This window comes from Rhamphochromis longiceps, linkage group LG13 (genome assembly GCF_057381845.1).
Source record: "Rhamphochromis longiceps isolate RC_006_pf linkage group LG13, R_longiceps_female_GT1.1, whole genome shotgun sequence".
Taxonomy (NCBI): domain Eukaryota; kingdom Metazoa; phylum Chordata; class Actinopteri; order Cichliformes; family Cichlidae; genus Rhamphochromis; species Rhamphochromis longiceps.
Window position 1 is genome coordinate 21,873,061 of NC_140569.1, and position 19,703 is coordinate 21,892,763.

Below are 19,703 nucleotides of genomic sequence, written 5' to 3' on the forward strand. Positions count from 1 at the left end.
GGGTGAATTTAGATTTTCTTCATGGATCAGTATCCTGACATTTTTCTGTAGAATTTGCTGTTAAACAGGTCCAAACAAAGACAATGAAGCTTGCTGTGTGTGTAAGTTCTGTAAAGCTATAATCACTCATCTTCCTGCTTTCCTTGGTGTTTGAGTTGCCAGCCTGATCTTTACATCACATGCACTTTATACCACTGTCAAACTCGGATGATCTGATATCCTCGTGTTGGTGTTGTTCCCAGACCATCATGAAAATGTTGTTCCAGGTTCAACATTGCAAGTGACCAATCACATTGTTGTGACGTTATTCTTTTGCGAGCCAAGCCATTCGTGCATTTATGAAATTCCAATGTTGCAAGGACAATATCAATTCTGCTTACTGTTTATTAAAGGGTTACGGTTAGTGTTAGGGTCAGGGTCCGTTGATCGGCGGAGAGAGGCGGTTTCACGCAGCTTTAGTACAGTTTTTTGTTTTACGCCGGTTTTTCCCGAAGTCGCAAAAGTATGACGTCACAACATTCTGACTGGTCACTTGCAATGTTGATCCTGGAACAACATTTAGTATGATGATCTGGGAACAACACCAACACGAGGATATCAGATTAACCGTCAAACTCAGTTCTGTTTCCCAATCATTTTCTTACCCAGTGAGCCCTTGTCCGAGTGCTCTTCTGTCCCTCTGCCTTTCAGACTCTCATGCATGTGACCCATTTCCTCCTGGTCAGTTAGACATCTTCAACCAAGTGTTCCCATTAACGACAAACTCTTTCCTTGAAATGAATTCCAAATGATTTTTCCATGTTTAACTACCACCATATTGTTTCACATATGGAATAAGGGTGGCAGATACCTACTCCACCAAAGGGAGTAGCTCTGTATGTTTGATGTGGCAGAATTTTTAACACCAGACGCCCTTCCTGACACAAAGGGATTTGTGTTTCCAGCTGGAATTGAACCAGCAACCCCTGACTTGCCAAGCAAATGTGTAACTCATAACACCATAGAGACACACACAGATGGGGAAATGGTCTTCTGTTGAAATGGGTTGTTTCTTTTCTCTAAACAGAGCTGTGCCTATTTAAACTAAAAAAAAAGTCAAAAAAATAAAAAATTCTATTTTGGTCTCATTCACAGCCTTCTGTCTTTTTCGTGTGATATTTAACAAACTGCAAAGGAGCAGCGGTGTTCTTTTTGAAGAGCAGTGGCTTTCTTCTTCCAGCCCTGCCATGTAGACCATTGTTACTCACTGTACTGCTGATGTTGGTTTACATGTCTCCTTTGTTATAATTCCTGCAGAGGTTAGCTGTGGATCTGAATTTCCTCTATTAGTTCAGAATCTGTCTGAATGTGGGTTTTTGGTACTGAAGCTCCTTTTTACTTTTTTTCCACCCTGGTGAGTATCAGCAGCTCCTTTGTAGTGCCACAATTCACATCCTCTGACATGCGTTATGAAGAACAGGCTTTGATAGAGGCCTGTTGTCCTGCTGTTTAAATAAAAACATGGTGCCCACTCAGACCTGAAAGTCAATTTACTGATGGAAAAATCTGCGGTTTTACTTTCAAATGAACTGCCAGTCCAAAAGGTTCACATACGTTTGCCCCCCCCCCCACCACCACCAAAAAAAAAAAAAAAAAAATCTAGATTTTTCTCTGTAACTGAATAACCAAGCCTAATATTTTGTCTTTTACCTTGTTTGCTAAATTGGATGTTCTCTATCGACTTTTCTGACCTGCATTAATATCTGATGAAAAGACGTATTTATGCAGACGTTTTTTTAATTTTTAAAATGGCTCTCCAACTGTTAATTAAACAGTCTATTACAATAACAATGTGTCTGTCCAGTGCAAATCCTTTCATTTGTACATGTCCATGTGGCACACTATGTCTATTATGTGCTTACTAGTGCAGGTACATGAATTTAAATGAGGTAGAGTGTGTCGAATTGTCTTTGTGTGAGTGCATCTACTGTCTGTTGACACTATATTTGTATATATAAAGAAAATTACAGGTTAACAGGGATGGGGCCTGAAGAGACCCAGAGGGCTCGCTCATTATGAGCACATTGCATTCAAATGCAAAAATACTCTATTACATTTATGTCAGTACAGTAAGAAAAATACACTTTGAGAGTAACAGTACTCAGTGCAGGCAGTACTAGAGTAAAAAGTCCAGTGTCCTTACCGCAAAAATATGTAGTATGAACAAATTCAATTAGACTTTACCAGCATGGTTTCCAAAAAGGAGGCATGCCAGTGTTAGCCTCTCCAGCTATTCTGATAAACCCAATAAAGCAGGCAAAGGTCTGGCCATTAAAGCACAGCTAAAGCCCTGAAAAGCAGCTTTAATCTAACAATTGACTCAGTGTAGCTATTAGAAGACACGCAACTGCCTATTTGCAAAATTCTCTGTAATTTCTAAATTATGTCTGTACACTTTTTCCAGAAAGTTTCTCCCTGCTGTGTGTGACCTTCTTGGTGTGAAGTGATTCACAGCATGGTGGGTAGCATGAAGATGTGGGCAGATTCAAGTCCACTTGCATAAATTAGTCCAGCTCCCTCCCTGTCATATTTTTTTTCAACCGGGTTAGTGGTGCTTGACCCTGTTCTCAGTCGATAGGCTTGCAGAGAATACAAGAGTCTTGATAAACGGTGCTGGGCAGTAACCTCTCGAGGGATGTGCATGTGTGAGTGCGGTTTTCACACACAGAAACTGCTGCTGCTCTGCTGACATGGGTCACAGTGGCAGGTTGGAGAAGCAGGATGAGAAAGACGTAACTGGGGTCAGGGTCACTGACAGCAGAGGAGAGTCAGCTAACAGTGTTGGTGACACAAGGGTTTTTGTTTGACACGCTAGCATAAATGGGATTTGGGATAGGTGCTGTGTTATTCTGTGCAAGGTGCTGTAAAAGTCCATTTGTGTAGTAAGAGTTGTAATGCATTTAGCTGTATTTAGCCATTGCATTTAACTCTCCATCTCCCAGGTTGACGTGCCACCCAGTGAAAAGCGTTTACAAAGGGTAAAACAAACAGAAGCATCCTGCTTAAGAAATCATCCATCCTGCAAATGGAGCCTGAGTTTGGACAACCGTGTCATACTTGTTACAGTTTATAACCAACCAAGACACTTTACTATAGAAAACCTCGGGTATCTCATATTTCCTGTTCAGAAGTGTATGAGTCAATATAAAATTACTTAATGCCAAAGTGTGCACAATCACAGCTTGAGCAGAGTTGACTTCCCATCAAATTAGATTTTTGTATTTTTTTCACCCTTCATTATGTGTAAATGAAAGCCAGTGGTCCCGGCACTATTTACAGTTTCACTGAAAGTGTGTTATGTTGCTTTCAAGTAAGTTTGAACTCATATATTTTTAATTCTCCTCAGATAAATTGCATTCAAGCTCTGTAGCCTTTTTTACTGGGTACATCTCTACAATCGAAGTACATATTAATACAACAGCTCTGCCACATATTCGGTTCCATACCTCTTCATATACACACTCACAGACATTGTGTTGGGTAAACCTTACTAGTACAGGTGCTGGAAACATTCCTCAGAGATTTTGGTCCATATTGACATGCTGGCTCTGCACAGTTGCTGTGGATTTGTTGGCTGTACATCCATGATGTGAATCTTCCAATCCCCACCACTTCCCAAAGGTGCTCTGTTGGATTAATATCTGTATAACTGTGGAGGTCATTTCAGTACAGTAAACTCGCTGTCATGTTTGAGAAACCAGTCTGAGATTATTTGAGCTTTGTGAGGAAGTGTGTTACTCTGCTGGAAGCAGCTATTATTAATGTGTACACTGCTGTTGTGACATAGTCAGCAACAATACTCAGGTATGTTTAAATAATGTGCAGTTGGTACTAGTGTATAGATAGATTGTTTGGTTGATTGTTTGGGCCATTAAAATTTGCACTGTGGGATACTTCACAGTTCATCATGCTACTTCTATCAGCAATCACATCATCAATAAACACCAGTAAACTGGTTCCACTACCAGCCATACATGCTCATGCCATACTTTTGTCTTCACAATGTCAGATGACGTGGTTTGGCTCAGATCGTGAGCTGTTTCTCTAATTTTTCATACTTTTGTCTTTCCCATCATTCCTTAGTTTAATTAGTCCAGTTTCCAGAACTACGCTGGCTCCAGGTCGAATCAGTGATTTCCACTTTGTCGTAAACCTTCTGTATTTCTATTCATGAAGGTGTCTGTCTTGTAGACTTTCACAGTGATACACCTGCTTCCTAAATAATGCTCGTTTTCTTATCCATGAAAACACTTCTATGCACACTGAGTGTCTTCTGTGGTCTTTTCATGTTGCTGAGCTGGTCAATACATTCATTCTTTTTAACAATGCACTTCTAAATTTCTTGCTGTCTGTCTGATAGGTTTGTTTGGGTTTTTCAGCCTAATGATGACCTCCATGACAGCCACTAACTTCTCGTTCACCCTCATATTTAAAAATACAAAAAAAAGCTATGAAATACAAGTTCATCACTTTGAATAAATTTCCAGTGTTATATCTACTTTATTTATCGAGAAATAACAAGGTGCCTTACCTGGACATGAAATTGCGTGTCAGTCAGTTTTATGAAGTCTGCACTCTGATCACATATGGATTAATTTGATTTATAATCGTCTGTGGTATCATACTGAGGAAAAACTGCAAGAACTGAGTCTTTGTGTTTAAAGAGGACAGCGTAGAACATGCTGCATGCTCCATTTCCACATTCATCATTCAAAATTCTATTAGTTTTTCCTTCCCACTGTCGCCAAATGCTCGCTCAAAGGGGGTCGTTTGATTGTGGGGGTTTCTCTGTATAATTGTACGGTCTTCACCTTTAGATGACTGCTCCTGTTATTGTATAAATGCAGATTTCTAATGTTGCAGGGGTCCAGTGGGTGTGTGTGCCTGTGTGACTGAGTGAAAAAGAGAGAGAAATCTTTTAATAATATTTTGAGTGAACACAATTTTTTTTAATTTTTAAAAGGAAGACGGAGATAAAGAAACCTTTACATTAGCCTGGCTCACAACAGAAAACCCAAACGTCATCGTCCCCGCGCTGTTATAAACGGATTAGTTCGACATGAGTGGCAGCGTGACTTCACCGCATCACTTTTAATGCTAACATTTGTCAGAGCTTTTACGATCCCCCACCCACTAAACGTCACATCTCTGTGGCTGGGGCTGTTAAACACAGTTTCTCCTGTGCTTCACTTTGTTGGCTCTTCCACGCGGACAGTAAGTCGCAATTAAAAGCGCACCTGAAGTGAGCAGTGGATCCTGAAGCTCGCTAAAAGCGCACATTATTTAGCCTTTCTTCCCTTTGTACCAGCATGAAAGTGTGCAGCGCGGTGTTTGAGCTTCAGCTGTGAGAAAATTCAGCAGAGTTTATACATATTGCTTAAATCCCGTTGTGAGTAGCCCGGTGTCACACATGGCTCTCCGGGCGGTCTGGCTCCTGTTCGCGCTGTCCTGTGTCCTGAATGCGCGCTCCTGCTGCGCTTATACCTGTCCGGCCATCTGCCGGTGCACCGCCGACTCGTTTCAGTGCAGCAAAGAGACTCAGCTGGCCTCCCGCACAGGACCAACATCCGTGCTTCGACTGTAAGTAACCCAACTTTATGCTCTAGCGTCCACGCGAGTCTAAAATCACTGTAATCCACCTGCAGAGGGTCTGTGGCGTTTCATGTGACCCCACCAGTGCCATTATACTACTTTATTAACTTTTTTCCTCTTTTTTTGAGACTTATTGGCTCTGACCTCTCACTTACTTGAATATATTCTCTTTACTGTTACTGTAATATTTCTCCAAGGACTTGTTTATAATGGGTGTAATTTTGAAGGATAACCTAAAGAGACAGTTTTGTGTTTTCTCATTTTCTTTTATACTTAGCCATATAAAATGTGGATTTAACTGCCAATGACTTTTGCAGAAGGCTCACTCATCTGCCCTTGAAAAGAGTTCCCTCTCATGCCTTCAAGGAGTTGATCAACATTACAATAATGTAAGTTTTTTTTCCCTCTCATACAGAGGTATTATAGGTGGGCAAATTTATGTACTTTACTTAGTGAAGGACTAGAGCAGTATTAGTTCTACAGGACAATTACATCCATCGCTTTTTTCTTTTTCGTTTTACTTCAAAATTACTCAAATGCTTTTTGCTTGGAAATAAAGATAGAATAATTATGATGTGTTTAATCCTTTGATCATTTCTTTATCAGGTAATCAACAGATGTTGTCATGTTTACCGGGTTAATGGAGGCTAATTTGGAAAAAATTAACATCTTTTTGTTATTTCCTAATATAACTGCTTCACTTTGATCTGTTGTTGTTGAGTTTACTACATGTACCAAACTCATTTAAAAAATCAGCACAAGTAATTACATTCAATTTTCCCATGTAAGTTTTTTCTACATAAATACAATGTAAAATGTGTAATGTATCATTTATTTATAACATTTATTGGAGTATGATCAAATGAAAGTTTACACCAAGCACATTTTCCTTAGAGATTAAATATTTGAATAAATAAACCTTTGATTTTATATGTTTCAGTTACAATTTACTCAAAATCATTGCCTCATGTTTATTGAGAGTGAAAACTTTTGAGGGAAGAAATCAGTCTTTTCAGCAACCTCTAAACTAAAGGGTTCATTCACCACATGCTCATGTCATGTGGTCCCATGCGTATTATCCTAATGTCCTGTTTTCATCAAAGGTAGATGCTTTAGAGTAGTACAAAACAGATCCCAGTTTAGTGCAAAAGAACCATGCATCTCTTGTTCATGTCAAAGTGCATCCATCTACTATTATGCTGTAAAAATTGAATCTGAATGGGAGGAAAAACCCTTTGATGTATAAAAACAACATAAGAGCAAAAAGTACAGTTTGTATACACAAAGACGAGAGTTTTTTAACATGATCTGTAGAGACAAATCAAAGATAGCTGCTTGGCCAGCGTAAATGTAGACATGTTCTGGCGCTGGTAAAATGTAAAATAAAAATACCCAAAGGAAATAAATTTCCAAGCAACATTTATTTCAGCAATAAATCATGTAAACTTCCCAGACAGAACAAATCAAATATTCTACTAATATCCCAGCTGTAACTTGAAACCTACCTGACCAAAAGTGCAAACAAATGGCACTACAAGTATAGTCACACCCTATTTCAGAAACACTGCAATCACTTCACCTGTGTGCCATGCACTGAAGTGGCACAAACAAACACAAAAAACAATTAAAGAAGAAATCGTTTACATCTAAAAGCCTGCACACCTGGGGGGGGACTTACAAAAACAAAACTACAACTAAATTTAAAAAGAAGGAGAGCTGGAGACAGTCGATAACAGCTTTAAAACAGAAAAAAGTTATCAATTTGAAAAAAAATAATGCAACATGTAATAAAAACAGTGTAAAATAAAGTGGTAAAACGTCAACTATACCTACGACACGATCAGTTTCCTCATGCACAGTAGATCCAGATCTGTATAAATTCAACCATAAAAAGTTGCACCTACAACGCTAAATAATCCAGCTCTAGAAAAAACAACCAAAATCTCTTACCACAAATCATACCCACTCACACCAGAGGGAGTTCATCCACAGGTGATAGCACAGGGTGCCCAGAAATATAAGGGGGGGTAATGAAATTTGCCAACAACAAAACAAAACAGTACACAACTAACCAAAGAAGTTTTTTATTCTAAAAAAAGAACAGCAGGTTCTAACGGGTATACTTACCTTTTCTCCAGAAGAATATTTGTTTGCTGACTGAAAAAGCTCATATATACCACCTTTACTGGTACGATCTGTCAAAGATACTCAAATGTTTATTAAAAATCATTTAACTGGGTTTAACTTGCTTTTTCCTAAAGCTGTGCATATAGGTGGGTATAGAAGAATAGAGGTTCTGATGTCTGCTACAGATGTGGGAATTTATTTCCCATCAGTCGGGGCTCAACTTGATCATATTTACAGCTAGACACTCAGTCTTAAAACCGTAGCATTATCCCGAGTTGTTCACAGACTGAGCTTTATTATTTATTTCACAACAGTCTGATGAGTAAGTAAAAAACATTTTTAGCTGCTAATGAGAGCGCTCAGTGGGTGAGCCGGCTGGTGTTGAGGGCGTTTGACTTTGCTCTGCTGCTCAGGGACAAGCCTTATCGGTCTCAGATACATAAAGTACTCGCATGTGATAGGTTCATGTTCAGTTTAACCTCCATCGCAAAATACTGTAGTCTTCAGTGATAAAATAAATTTGAGACTGAACGAAGTTAGTCGTAAAAGCTGTCAAAACCCGTGTCAAGGTGGAATGACACGAGGACCTGCTCGTCCTTTGTCACCGATGACGCATCCTTGAAATCACAGCACCACTTCATGTAGATGATCATGCGCAGAGGCCTTTTTTCCAGAGCTGTAAGCAGTAATTACAACACTATACATAATGCAATCAGGAGAGGGGATAAAAGAAAACAAATAATATGCGGTACAGATGGAGTCCTTTAATTGTTTCTCGACTAGAAATGGAAGCCGAGCGACGTTATTTTAAGAAAAGCGCAGGCTGATTACAGTAGGGCCGCAGAGTAAAACGATGATTGCAAAAGGAAGATGGAGAGCGTCTCGTAAAAAGAAGTCAGCCATCAGAAAACAAAGTGTTCAAGGACAAATCGGGAAGACTTGTTGACTTTGTTTGTCTCGGAACGCTTTTGTTTTGTCCTGCTTTTTAAAGATCTTCACTTAGTCTTCCTGGCCTAGATGCATCACTGATGTATTTCTGAAGCTCTTGGTGGTACCTCTGTTTTGCCATCAATCATCTCTGTCCCATTTCTAACGCAACAAGCACTTGTGTCACTTTGCATAACTAAAAATATTGTTAATATGTCGATGGATGTAGAGCCTTTCTTGTGTGTGCGCTACAGTGAGATCTCCCAGAGCGACTGCATCACACATATACAGACACACGCCTTCCTCTCCCTCTACAGCCTGGCACAAATGTAAGTCACACTTTACACTCCACCACATGTCCCATTCAAACACGATGAAAGCAATTACTCATTTGAGCAGCTGGTAAATGATTTGCATTTCCTTTAGGTTTCACGGGATTAGTCTGTCATTATAAAGCGACGTGTTTAATCCTTGACTTTTTGAGCAGCTGACGTATGAATGAGGGTTTTTTTTTTTTTCCATGCTTGTTTGTTGACAGCCACTGACAAGAAAATTGTGATTACTGATATGTTTCCTGTAGCTCAGTGCAGAATATCAACAGCCTGAGATTTATTGAAAAAGGCGCCTTCACTGACCTGCCCAAGCTGGAATATTTGTAAGTCGCTTGATTTTTATGTGCACATTTCATATAAACTTAGCAGGTGGTTAAATATGAACCAGACATGGGATTCATATCATTGCTGAGTTTACCTGTTAAAGTCTGTGCCTGTTTGTGTTGCAGCAAGTGATGCTCCCTCACTGTGTAATACCATAAATGCACAATTAGCAAATGGCTTAATGCTGCAAAATAGGAAGAGAGCCAATGAGATACTATAATGTTACATAAATGTTATTGATAAAAACAATTGTGATTTAGTGAGCAGAGCAACTCACAAAGAGGCAGCAGAATAATGATGTGTAGCTCTTACTTATTTCATGTTGAAAGTGATACACAAATGTTACCAAGCCTTAAATAGAAGTGACATGGGTGCTAGTTCAGGTGTGAGGACTGTTAAGATTAAGGAAGAGTGCAGTTATCAACAGTATAAATCAAATTAATGTGAATTCACAGATGACTATGAAACCAACAACACCACAGATCCCATACCTAAGAATTTCATATGACTCTACAGTACTGTGAAAAAGTCTCATGCCAACCCTTTTCTTTATATTATGCTTCCAAGGAGCCAGACTGTCTTGTATTTTTTAAAGTAGTCTTGAGCAATAGTTCTACAATCATTCAAAATATTTTTTAACCAACAAAGTGATTCCCAAAGTGGCAGGCCTAAAAATATATCTATAGCCAATGAATGGTATTTGAAAGTCATGTCCTTACAAAATATGAAAAAATTCAGCAAAGCCCAGACAGAGGATCAGAGAAATGCATCTGATCCATCTACTATTCTCTCAAGCCTCATCAGAAATGGTATTAGTGAAGGAGTGGCTGTTGAGTCATTCATAAAGAAGGAGAAAAGGTTGAGATGTGCCAAATTATGCAAGAACTGGAATGAAAGTCATTTGCAACAGGTCTAATGGAGTGATGCATTCAAATTTGAAATTTCTGGTTCAGATTGTTGTCAGTATGTACATAAGAGGTCTGGAGAGAGATACAACAGCGAGTGTCTACAGCCATCTGTAAAACATGGTGGAGGCTCTGCCATGATTCTGGGCTTGCCAAAATTGATGGACTTATAAACACAGAAAAGTACGATCTGGAAAGCATTTGATTGGCAACAGCTTGATTTTTGAGCATGACGATAATCCCAAGCACACTGCCAATGCAGTAAAAGCATACCTGAACAGAGAAATACACAGTGGAACAGCATCAGTCAAGATTTGGCCTCCCCGGAGCCCGGACACCAACATGACTGAAGTAGTTTGGGATCACCTTGACAGAAAACAGAACAAAAGACAGCATCCAATGGAGAGTTTTGAATGTCCTTTTTGAAGACTACTTAAAGAAATTACAAGAAGACAGTTCAGGGTTGAAGAATAAAGGTGGTCATACCCGATACTGACTTTCAAGCTCATTAGAACTGTGCAAACTCTGTTTTTTCCTTACATTCTGTATTTGTATGTTTGCACATGCCTCTACAATTCACTGCACCTAGAAAGAAAACGGGTGGCTCAAGACTTTGCATGGCACTGTACATTTTCTGGGTACTTTAATATAAACTTTATAGAAAGTTGAGACTATTGAATGTTGAATCCAATGGCTTAATGGCCAAGCCTTTTTTTTTGTTTTGATTTGGGGAGGGGCTGAACAGCTGCTGGTTAGATTAACACACTCATGTTTGCCTCACGATGATACTATGTTGTTCCTGTTGCAATTAGCAAAATCATAATGCCTAAATCCATGAGAAAATATCTAATAATGTTCCCTATTGACTGATCTGCACCTTCGTTGCATCCTAATTAGCACATGTTAGCCTCCAAACCAGCTTTGCTAAGATTCTGTACATGGTAAACATTGTACCTGCTAAGCATCCGGCTTGTTTGCATTGTGTATAAGTGCAGCCTTGCATACATGTAGGTAAACACCTACACACAGGTTGAAGGCTCAATCGAAGCAGAATCAACATTTGCACAACAAATAAGAAAAAAAATAATCCACTTGACCGACTGCAGACTCCTACAGAAGCACATTCACATTCACTCCTACAGGATCACAGAACAAACTAAAATAGGTTGCACAAAAAAAACAATATGTTGCGTTAACGCTGAAAATAATTCTACTGTAGACCAATTTAAAAAGTTGTGTTTCAAGGAAGGCAGGAAGAAAAGTTTGATCTTTGTTCAGTTCCGATGACTTCCAAGCAGCAGTCAAATGACTGTTTTGTTTGTCATGGTGGGTGACCAGGCTTCTGAGACATAATCCAAATATTACTGTCCGAACAGGCAACTGCAAGTCCTGTGTAAGTGCTGGCAGGTTGATAAACACAGGACTGAATTTGTATCCAGATCAGACTATTTACTGTGACAGGAAAATATTGTTATTCACAAGGCAGCACAGGATATAGAATATAAAGCTTTTCTAGCAGTATAGTGGGAAACTACACAAGCTTTGTTTGTAAATTTCAATTTATTGAGGCTATAAGCTAGGGGAGGTTGGGAGGGTAGAAAATGTTGCTGCTGTCAGTGAGAAACAGAATTATGGCTAAGAGGTGAACAAGACACTAAAATCCACTATTGACTAGGGAAGAAAATAATAGATTTGCAAAATTCAGTTTTGAGTCTTTCACTTCAACTTCTTCAATTTTATGAAATTGAAAAAGTTGCAAATACTTCTCTTTGTAAGTCTGAACATAATACAGCTGCACTGATATTAGAGCATTTGTCTATATTGTTCATACATCCCTACTTTGTAGTTTTGGGTTTTTTATGATTGTGACACTTTCTTGTTACCTACAAACCACCATTATACTTGTGTTTTTTTAATCTTGAAGCTCTCATGACCTCTATTATGCTTTGCTATTACTATTCTATCCAATATAAGGTCACTGTGGAGATATTTTTCATTTATTTGGCATTCACTGCCGCAAATTAAATGCAAGGAAACTTGTCAAAGGTCATGGACAGAAAGTGATGTTTTCTAGAAGAGTCTTCTGAAATGTTGCAACTCTTCCTCCCTCCCACCCTGTCTTTTTTTTTTTTTTTGCTTTGAAGATTTCCTCTTATCTGCTCACGATCATCTGTCTCTGCTGTTTGCCATCACAGGAGCATCTCTAACACGGGCATTGCACACTTCCCAGACTTCACAACCATCTCTTCCCTGTCGCCAAATATTATCCTGTAAGTAATCCTGTTTAAAGAAATAGTGTGTTTCCAAACTGGATTAGCGTCTTTCTGCATGCTGCAAAACCGCAGGTGCTTCACGTCATTAGCTCTGTTTGTTCTGTTTTACTTTTATTCCGTCGATATCGCGATGCCACCAACCCTGTAACAAATCCTTCAACTCTGTCACACTTCATCATACTGCTCTCTTTTTTCTTCTTCTTCTACGAATATACATATTTTTTTTCTAACTGATAATTAAACCCAACAGCCTGAGTGAGCGTTATCTTCTCTGTGTGCAGAGACATGGCAGACAACATGGAGATTGACATCATTCCTGCCAATTCCTTCCAGGGTATCACAGAGGAGTATGTTGACATGTGAGTAAGGGAACTAAAGTCCTTTTTTTCCCCCACATCAAAGCTAAAAGGAACTATTTGTTACTATTCTCTAGGAATGTTTCTTGATGCATATTTATAAGTCTCTGAAATTTCATGTTCATTTATCTGACCTTGGTGATTGGTGCTTCTGACAGCTAAATAAATTCAAACGTTGTGTCCTTGACAGGAACCTGGTTAGAAATGGCTTCAAGGAAATAAAATCGCACGCATTCAATGGGACAAAGCTCAACACGCTGTAAGCATTTTGATCATCAGTATTTAAACAAACAAAAACACCTGAGCTTGACAGTACGCTGTTGGGGAGTGCAACGTTTAGATTGAGGCCTTTCCTTTCCCCCCAATCATGAAAACTGAATGTACCAGTGAACAAACACAATGTAAGACTAAACAAAGATTACATTCCTTTGTTTTCTTTGTCCCAGTAATGCTGAATGTTGTTGTTGATGAGATATGCGCAGGCACCCTTTTTATAAACCCAATGCTCATCACTGTCAGTGTGAAGCTGAGCAAACAAAAAGTTTTGTTTCGCTCAGTGTTGTGTGCATTATACTGTTTCTTTGTCTTTTGTAGAGTTTTGAGAGACAACTGGTATCTCCGTAACATTCAAGAAGATGCCTTTGAAGGAGCCACAGGTCCAACTGTTCTGTAAGTAATTTGAGTTCATGAAACTCCCCACAAGTGGATTGGTAGTGACAGTTCCACACAAAATTATCTCCATAGACTGCAGCTCATCTCAGCCTGAAAGTGTCTTTCAGTGCATTGTTTTGATGTCTTGTTTTAATATATATCAATTCAGCTTTATTTATATGGTGCCCAATCACAACAATAGTCGCTTTATATGGTTGGGTAAAGACCCTACTGTACTTTAATAGAAAGAAAACTCCAAGAATCAGACAACCCCCTATTAGCAAGCACTTGGTGACAGTGGGAAGGAAAAACTCCTTGTTAACAGGAAGAAAGCTTCAGCAGAACCAGGCTCAGGGAGGGGCAGTCAACTGTTTCAGATGTTTGGGGTAAGCCCAGGAAGACAAGACAGGGTCACTTGATCCAGTCCTTTCTATATGAAAACTTTAAGCCTAATCTTGAAAGCAGAGGGGGCGTCTGTCTCCCAAATCCAAACTGGGAGATGGTTTCACAGAAGAGGGCCCTGAAAGCTGAAGGCTCTGCCTCCCATTCTAGCAGTCAGGGAGAAGCGCTCTGTTCGAGTGACATAGTGCTATGACATCTTTAAAAATAAATCACAATATTAATATCACCACTTTTACTTTATTTTCAGTCATTTTTTTCTTTTTTTTAAGACATGATTAAGCAGAGAAGTAGCAATTTAGCATGCAATCCATTTATGTTTAATGTTGCTATTCATCATTACATGGCTGAATTGATGTATTTTATACACTGTTTTGCAGTTTAAGCTGCAAGTTGCAACTGGATGTACAGCAATCATGTGCAAAGAAGTCCCCTCTCCCTGTGAAAAATACTGAAATTGCATAAAAACCTCAAAAATTGCACTTGAGTTAGTGTATTTACTTTTCAATGCTGTGTTCAATCAACAGAATTAAAGAGAGTTAAAGTGATTATATTTCAGCTAGGTCACAAAGCGAGATTGATATTCATAACAGTGCTTATTTTATTGTATAAACATTAGGGTAGTGACAGTCTGTCTGTGTAAACAACCAACAAGGCAGGCAGGACTGCTGAATACTGATTAGCAAGCAAATAGCTCAATCTGCGGTGCATGCAGCTTGCAAGGTCTCTGATTGCAACCAACTCTGTGGTTGATGTTTTAAAAAAAAAAAAAAGAACTTTCTTTTGAGTAATTTTTGGATCTTTTGGGTTCTATAGATGTAATAAATATTTGGGTAAAGGTAATGCAGTCAAATGAATGACAGGAAGGAGATCCTGAATGTCTTTTTGCTAAAGATAAAAATGTATTCAGACAGTAATTGCAACCTCTATTCTCATAAAGTTGCTTTCTCGTGAAAGCGCATCTCTTCAGAGGCAGCATGATTTACTCGTTGGCTGATAAATATGAAAATGAATTAGGGCTTTGTTGCCACAGTCTCCAGAACTCTGTGAACACCTGTCGATGATTCAGTGAATTTGCCAGAAAGCATGTCTTCCACTGTCTACATCAACAAACGGCTTCTCTTGGATCGAGTTGCTTTGTAGCCCTCGGCAGAGTTTAAATGACCCATGAAAGACAACGAGACAGACGAAAGCTTTTCTAGTGCCTGCAAGTAGTTCAATGAATTTTAATCATAGTTGTTTTACTAATCATCGTTGAAATGTATGTCTGCATTCTCTCCGTGTTTGCCTTTCAGGGATGTTTCCTCCACGGCTCTGAGGTCTCTCCCCCCTAATGGATTGAGGCAGGTTAAATTTCTGAAAGCCAGCCATGCCTATGCTCTAAAGAGCCTCCCTCCACTGGAAAGTCTAGCTGAACTGCTGGAAGCGGAGCTCACGTACCCGAGCCACTGCTGCGCCTTCCACACATGGCGGCGGAAACAAAGGTAACCGACAGATGCTCCCAGAGATTCAACAAATCCATTCACATCTGCATAAACAGTCGAAAGCTCTGTCCAGTGAATACAGATCATCAGTAGGTGGATCATTTGCACTTGAGTTTGTTGATATTTTGAGGGGTTTAACCATTTTATTCCTTTCTCTTCTTTAGGGAAAGTGCCTTAAAGAACTTGACCAAGTTTTGTGATCTGATGAATACAGAAATGTAAGTTTTTCCCTAGTCACTTAGAAAGTCTCCATTTTGTGTCTTAAACCTTGATCTTACTGGTTGCTACACATTTTGTATGTGAAGATGCTCCCTTAATATGCCAGGAGCCCAATTAAGCCAGTGTGCTTTATTTTTTTAAAAACAGTCCAAGTCTGGGAAGAAGAACAACAACAGCAACAGCTTGCTTCTGTTCTCCCAGAAATGTCCCAATTATACAGTTGGTGGTCAGAGGTTTACAGGCACTCATGGGTGAATACAGCATAGAATAAAATAGAAAAATAGCCCTTTGTCATTGTACAACAAAATTTTGTTTTTTTTTTGTTCTTTTTGTTTTTAGAATCGAATATGATGGTTGTTTTGGACTTTTTATTTCTTTCAACCGTTCCTTTTCCAAGGTTAAATGATTCTACAGCATACATATTTAATGACTTAAAAAAAATAATAATTTGGTGCACAAGTTTGAGCATTTGAGAAAATCCAAAATAAATTAAGGGTCAAAAGTACACACACACACACACACACACACACACCTAAATCTTTAAACAAGTGTTGCCGATTGTAAAACAATGTCTTTTAACCTGACGAGGCTAATTAACTTATTGTTAGTAATCATGATCGACTCCAACTGGTCATTTTTCTTTGCCAGCATAAAAATAATTTGACAGCACTCTATAGATTGACCAATACTGAGAACAAGTTATTCAGATGGATCACTGTTTTGCCAAAGTCTGGAAGAAAATCCAAAATGTCACCCTCAAATGAAAGGATGTTCAGAAACAACTCAGAAACCAACAAGGCTCAGGCCGACCATGAACTTGAACCTCCGGAAACAGTGGAAAAACACTGGAAAACCAGTGTCACTCTCCACAATCAAGCAAGTTTCACATCACCACAAACACAAAGTGTGTCGAACAAGACAAAATCAGCACTTTCAAGGTTGGCTGAAATTTGTAGCCAAATGCCTTCTAGACAGGTTTGTAATCAGATGGGACTATCTGTCCACAATGACAAGACGTATGTTTGAGTACTAAAGGTGAAGGTTTCAAACCTAAGAACACTGCAGTAACTGTCAAACATGGTGATGGTAGCATCACACTCTGGAGCCATTCAGCATCCCTTCAAATCAACAGCTAGATGGTTGAAACATGGACAGAATTGGGTATCCCAACAGGACAACAATCCCAAACACACATCAAAACAGGTTTTTGAATCGATAAAACAGGCTAACGATACATTTCTGAAATGGCATTCCCAAAGCCCTGACCACAGCCCTATTGAAAATATGTGGACTATGCTTAAAAGACAGACAGCTATTATTTCGGGTGTATGTATATACACTCTGGGTGGATTAGAGGAAATCCTAAATAGATTCAAACCTGTCATTAAAGATGTATGCTGTTCAATCATTCCACTCTGGAATCACCATGATATTCACACCCACGATGAGTGTATGTAAACTTCTGATCCCAACTGTACCACGCGTACTGTCTCTACTGTCTGTTATTCTAGGATTTTGATGCTAATTTTAACGTGTATTCTTCAGAGATCCGACTGCTGATGACACGAGTCTTATCAATGGCATCAACTTTCAGTATCAAGACCTGGAATTTGACTGTCTTAGCAACCCTTTTGTCAAATGCTCCCCAAAGCCAGATGCTTTTAATCCTTGCGAGGACCTACTGGGCTTTTCCTTCCTGCGCTGTCTCACCTGGATCATTACGGTTTTCGCTGTGGCCGGTAACCTGGCTGTTTTGGTCATCCTGCTAATTGGCCACCATAAGCTCACAGTCTCCAGATTTCTCATGTGTAATCTGGCCTTCGCCGACCTGTGCATGGGGCTTTATCTCATCCTAATTGCCTTCATGGACTACCATTCCCGTCATGAGTACTACAATCACGCCACAGACTGGCAGACCGGTCCTGGATGTGGCATAGCAGGGTTTCTGACTGTGTTTGCCAGCGAGCTATCGGTATACACGTTGACTGTGATTAGTCTTGAACGATGGCATACCATTACCAATGCCATGCATGTCAACAAGAGGCTGCGCATGCATCATGTCACAGCCATAATGGTAGGAGGCTGGGCTTTCTCTCTGCTGGTTGCCCTGCTCCCTCTTGTGGGGGTCAGTAGTTACAGCAAAGTGAGCATCTGTCTGCCCATGGATATCAACACACTCGGCGCTCAGGTTTATGTGGTGGCTGTGCTCATTCTCAATGTTGTTGCTTTCCTGGTGGTTTGTTACTGTTACATATGCATGTATCTCAGTGTTCACAACCCAGAGCACTCCACCCGGCGTGGAGACACCAAGATTGCCAAGCGCATGGCTGTGCTCATTTTCACTGACTTTCTCTGCATGGCACCGATCTCTTTCTTCGCCATCTCTGCAGCCCTGCATATGCCCCTCATAACTGTGTCTCACTCGAAAATCCTGCTCATTCTCTTCTATCCTATCAACTCCCTCTGCAATCCTTTCTTGTACACCATCTTCACACAAGCTTTCAGGAAAGACGTGCGTCTGCTGCTGAGTCGCTGTGGCTGCTGCAATTCCCACGCTGACTTCTACAGGTCACAGACTCTGGGTTCACACCTGACTTGTACCCAGAAAATGTCCAAAAGAGAACCTCACTCACTCGGCTTTTATGCCTATCACATCAAGATGAAGGGCTGCTTTCTAAATAAGGGAACCACATGACCAACCACATACACAACTGCGTAATGCACTGAAAGGCAACATCTGCCGCCTTACTAAAAATGTAGCATTTCTTCATAATGTAGATCTCATGAAAAGATTGTCAGTTGTGTGCATGGCAAGCGTCAGATCAAATTTGATCGTGTTTAGTTTGCAAACTAAAAACTGCATCAGACAAACGTAACAGGTGCCGCATCCTTCATTTCTGCAAATGTATTATGGTACATTAAAGAAGACAGATGGAGCACGGATGGCAAAATAAGCTAATTTATTTTTATTAAAGCTACTCTATATTTAATTATATTAAAAATGAAAAATATTTATTGTTTGCTTTCTATAAGACTGAGGTTTCAAGTTATTAGAAAGTAATTAAATGAAGACTGATTTTGTCAGAGATGAGTTTTGGTGCCACCTTTTGGTTTGTTGTACTCAGGACAGATTTGGATTGGAAAGTTAAAAGACTGCACACATGCAGGAGCAACTCAGTTGAACCTAGAGCCAAGACCAAATAAATGGTACTTATATTTAACCTCCTAAGACCCGAACTCTTCCACTGCATACATTTTTAATTTCTCTTTGATATTTGGGCATATTGGGACCCGATGAATGTAAAAACAAAAGAATTACCAGATTTTTCTTTTAACCTTATTTTTTTTTTTAAGAAAAGAGCCAAATATGAGGATATTCGTTTAAAACTTCGATAGAACAGTAGCAGTATAATGTCCTCGTAAGTGGATATCAGGCCCCTGTAGAGCAAAATTCAGTAATTTGGTCTAAATAACCCAAAATGTGATGTCCACATATGTGGACGCCAGGTCCTAGGAGGTTAATACGTAAAATTATTTTACAATTGTTTAAATCATGTGTGCTTTTCTAAAATCTTTTTCATTTTTTCTTGATTTAGCAACAACTGTTAGGCCTACTAGTCAAGAATATTAAATGTCAGATCACCTTTTCTGTTCATGTTTTAAGAAAACTTGAATGTTTCTTAATCTGGCTTTTATGACTGAATCAATCAATGGTACACAAATGTGTTTGTGTTATAATCATTGCAAACTTTCCTGTATATTTTTTCCACTTTGTATTTCTTTCTGATATTTTACATGATTTAAAAAGGAAAGAAAATAAATAAATACTGGACTTGTCTTTTTTTAACCACTACTGTGAATTTTAACCACTTCATGTTAGATTGTAAGAGTATGGGCTTTGTAATATATGCCTATGAGCAATCTTTTCTCTGAGTCTGGGGAAGGAAAAAAAAAAAAGGAAAGAACACAGGTCTTCCAAAATTCTGTTTCCTCATCTTGTTGTACATAATCTGTTGTTAATTTAAAGAAATACAATTGCTTAAAAAAATAAAAAAAAATAAAAAAAATAATAATA

General features: G+C 39.1%; 1 protein-coding gene across 1 annotated transcript; it reads left to right on the forward strand.

The window, feature by feature from the left end:
• The first annotated feature begins 5,193 nt into the window (after positions 1-5,193).
• Positions 5,194-19,465, forward strand: LOC146655802 (lutropin-choriogonadotropic hormone receptor-like). The gene is made up of 11 exons (XM_085428422.1): positions 5,194-5,619; positions 5,949-6,020; positions 8,940-9,014; positions 9,266-9,340; positions 12,442-12,516; positions 12,801-12,878; positions 13,066-13,134; positions 13,470-13,544; positions 15,221-15,409; positions 15,574-15,627; positions 17,174-19,465. Exons 1-11 carry the CDS (start codon positions 5,450-5,452, stop codon positions 18,321-18,323), a joined length of 2,082 nt encoding a protein of 693 aa, XP_085284548.1. The 5' UTR covers positions 5,194-5,449; the 3' UTR covers positions 18,324-19,465.
• Positions 19,466-19,703: the final 238 nt, after the last annotated feature.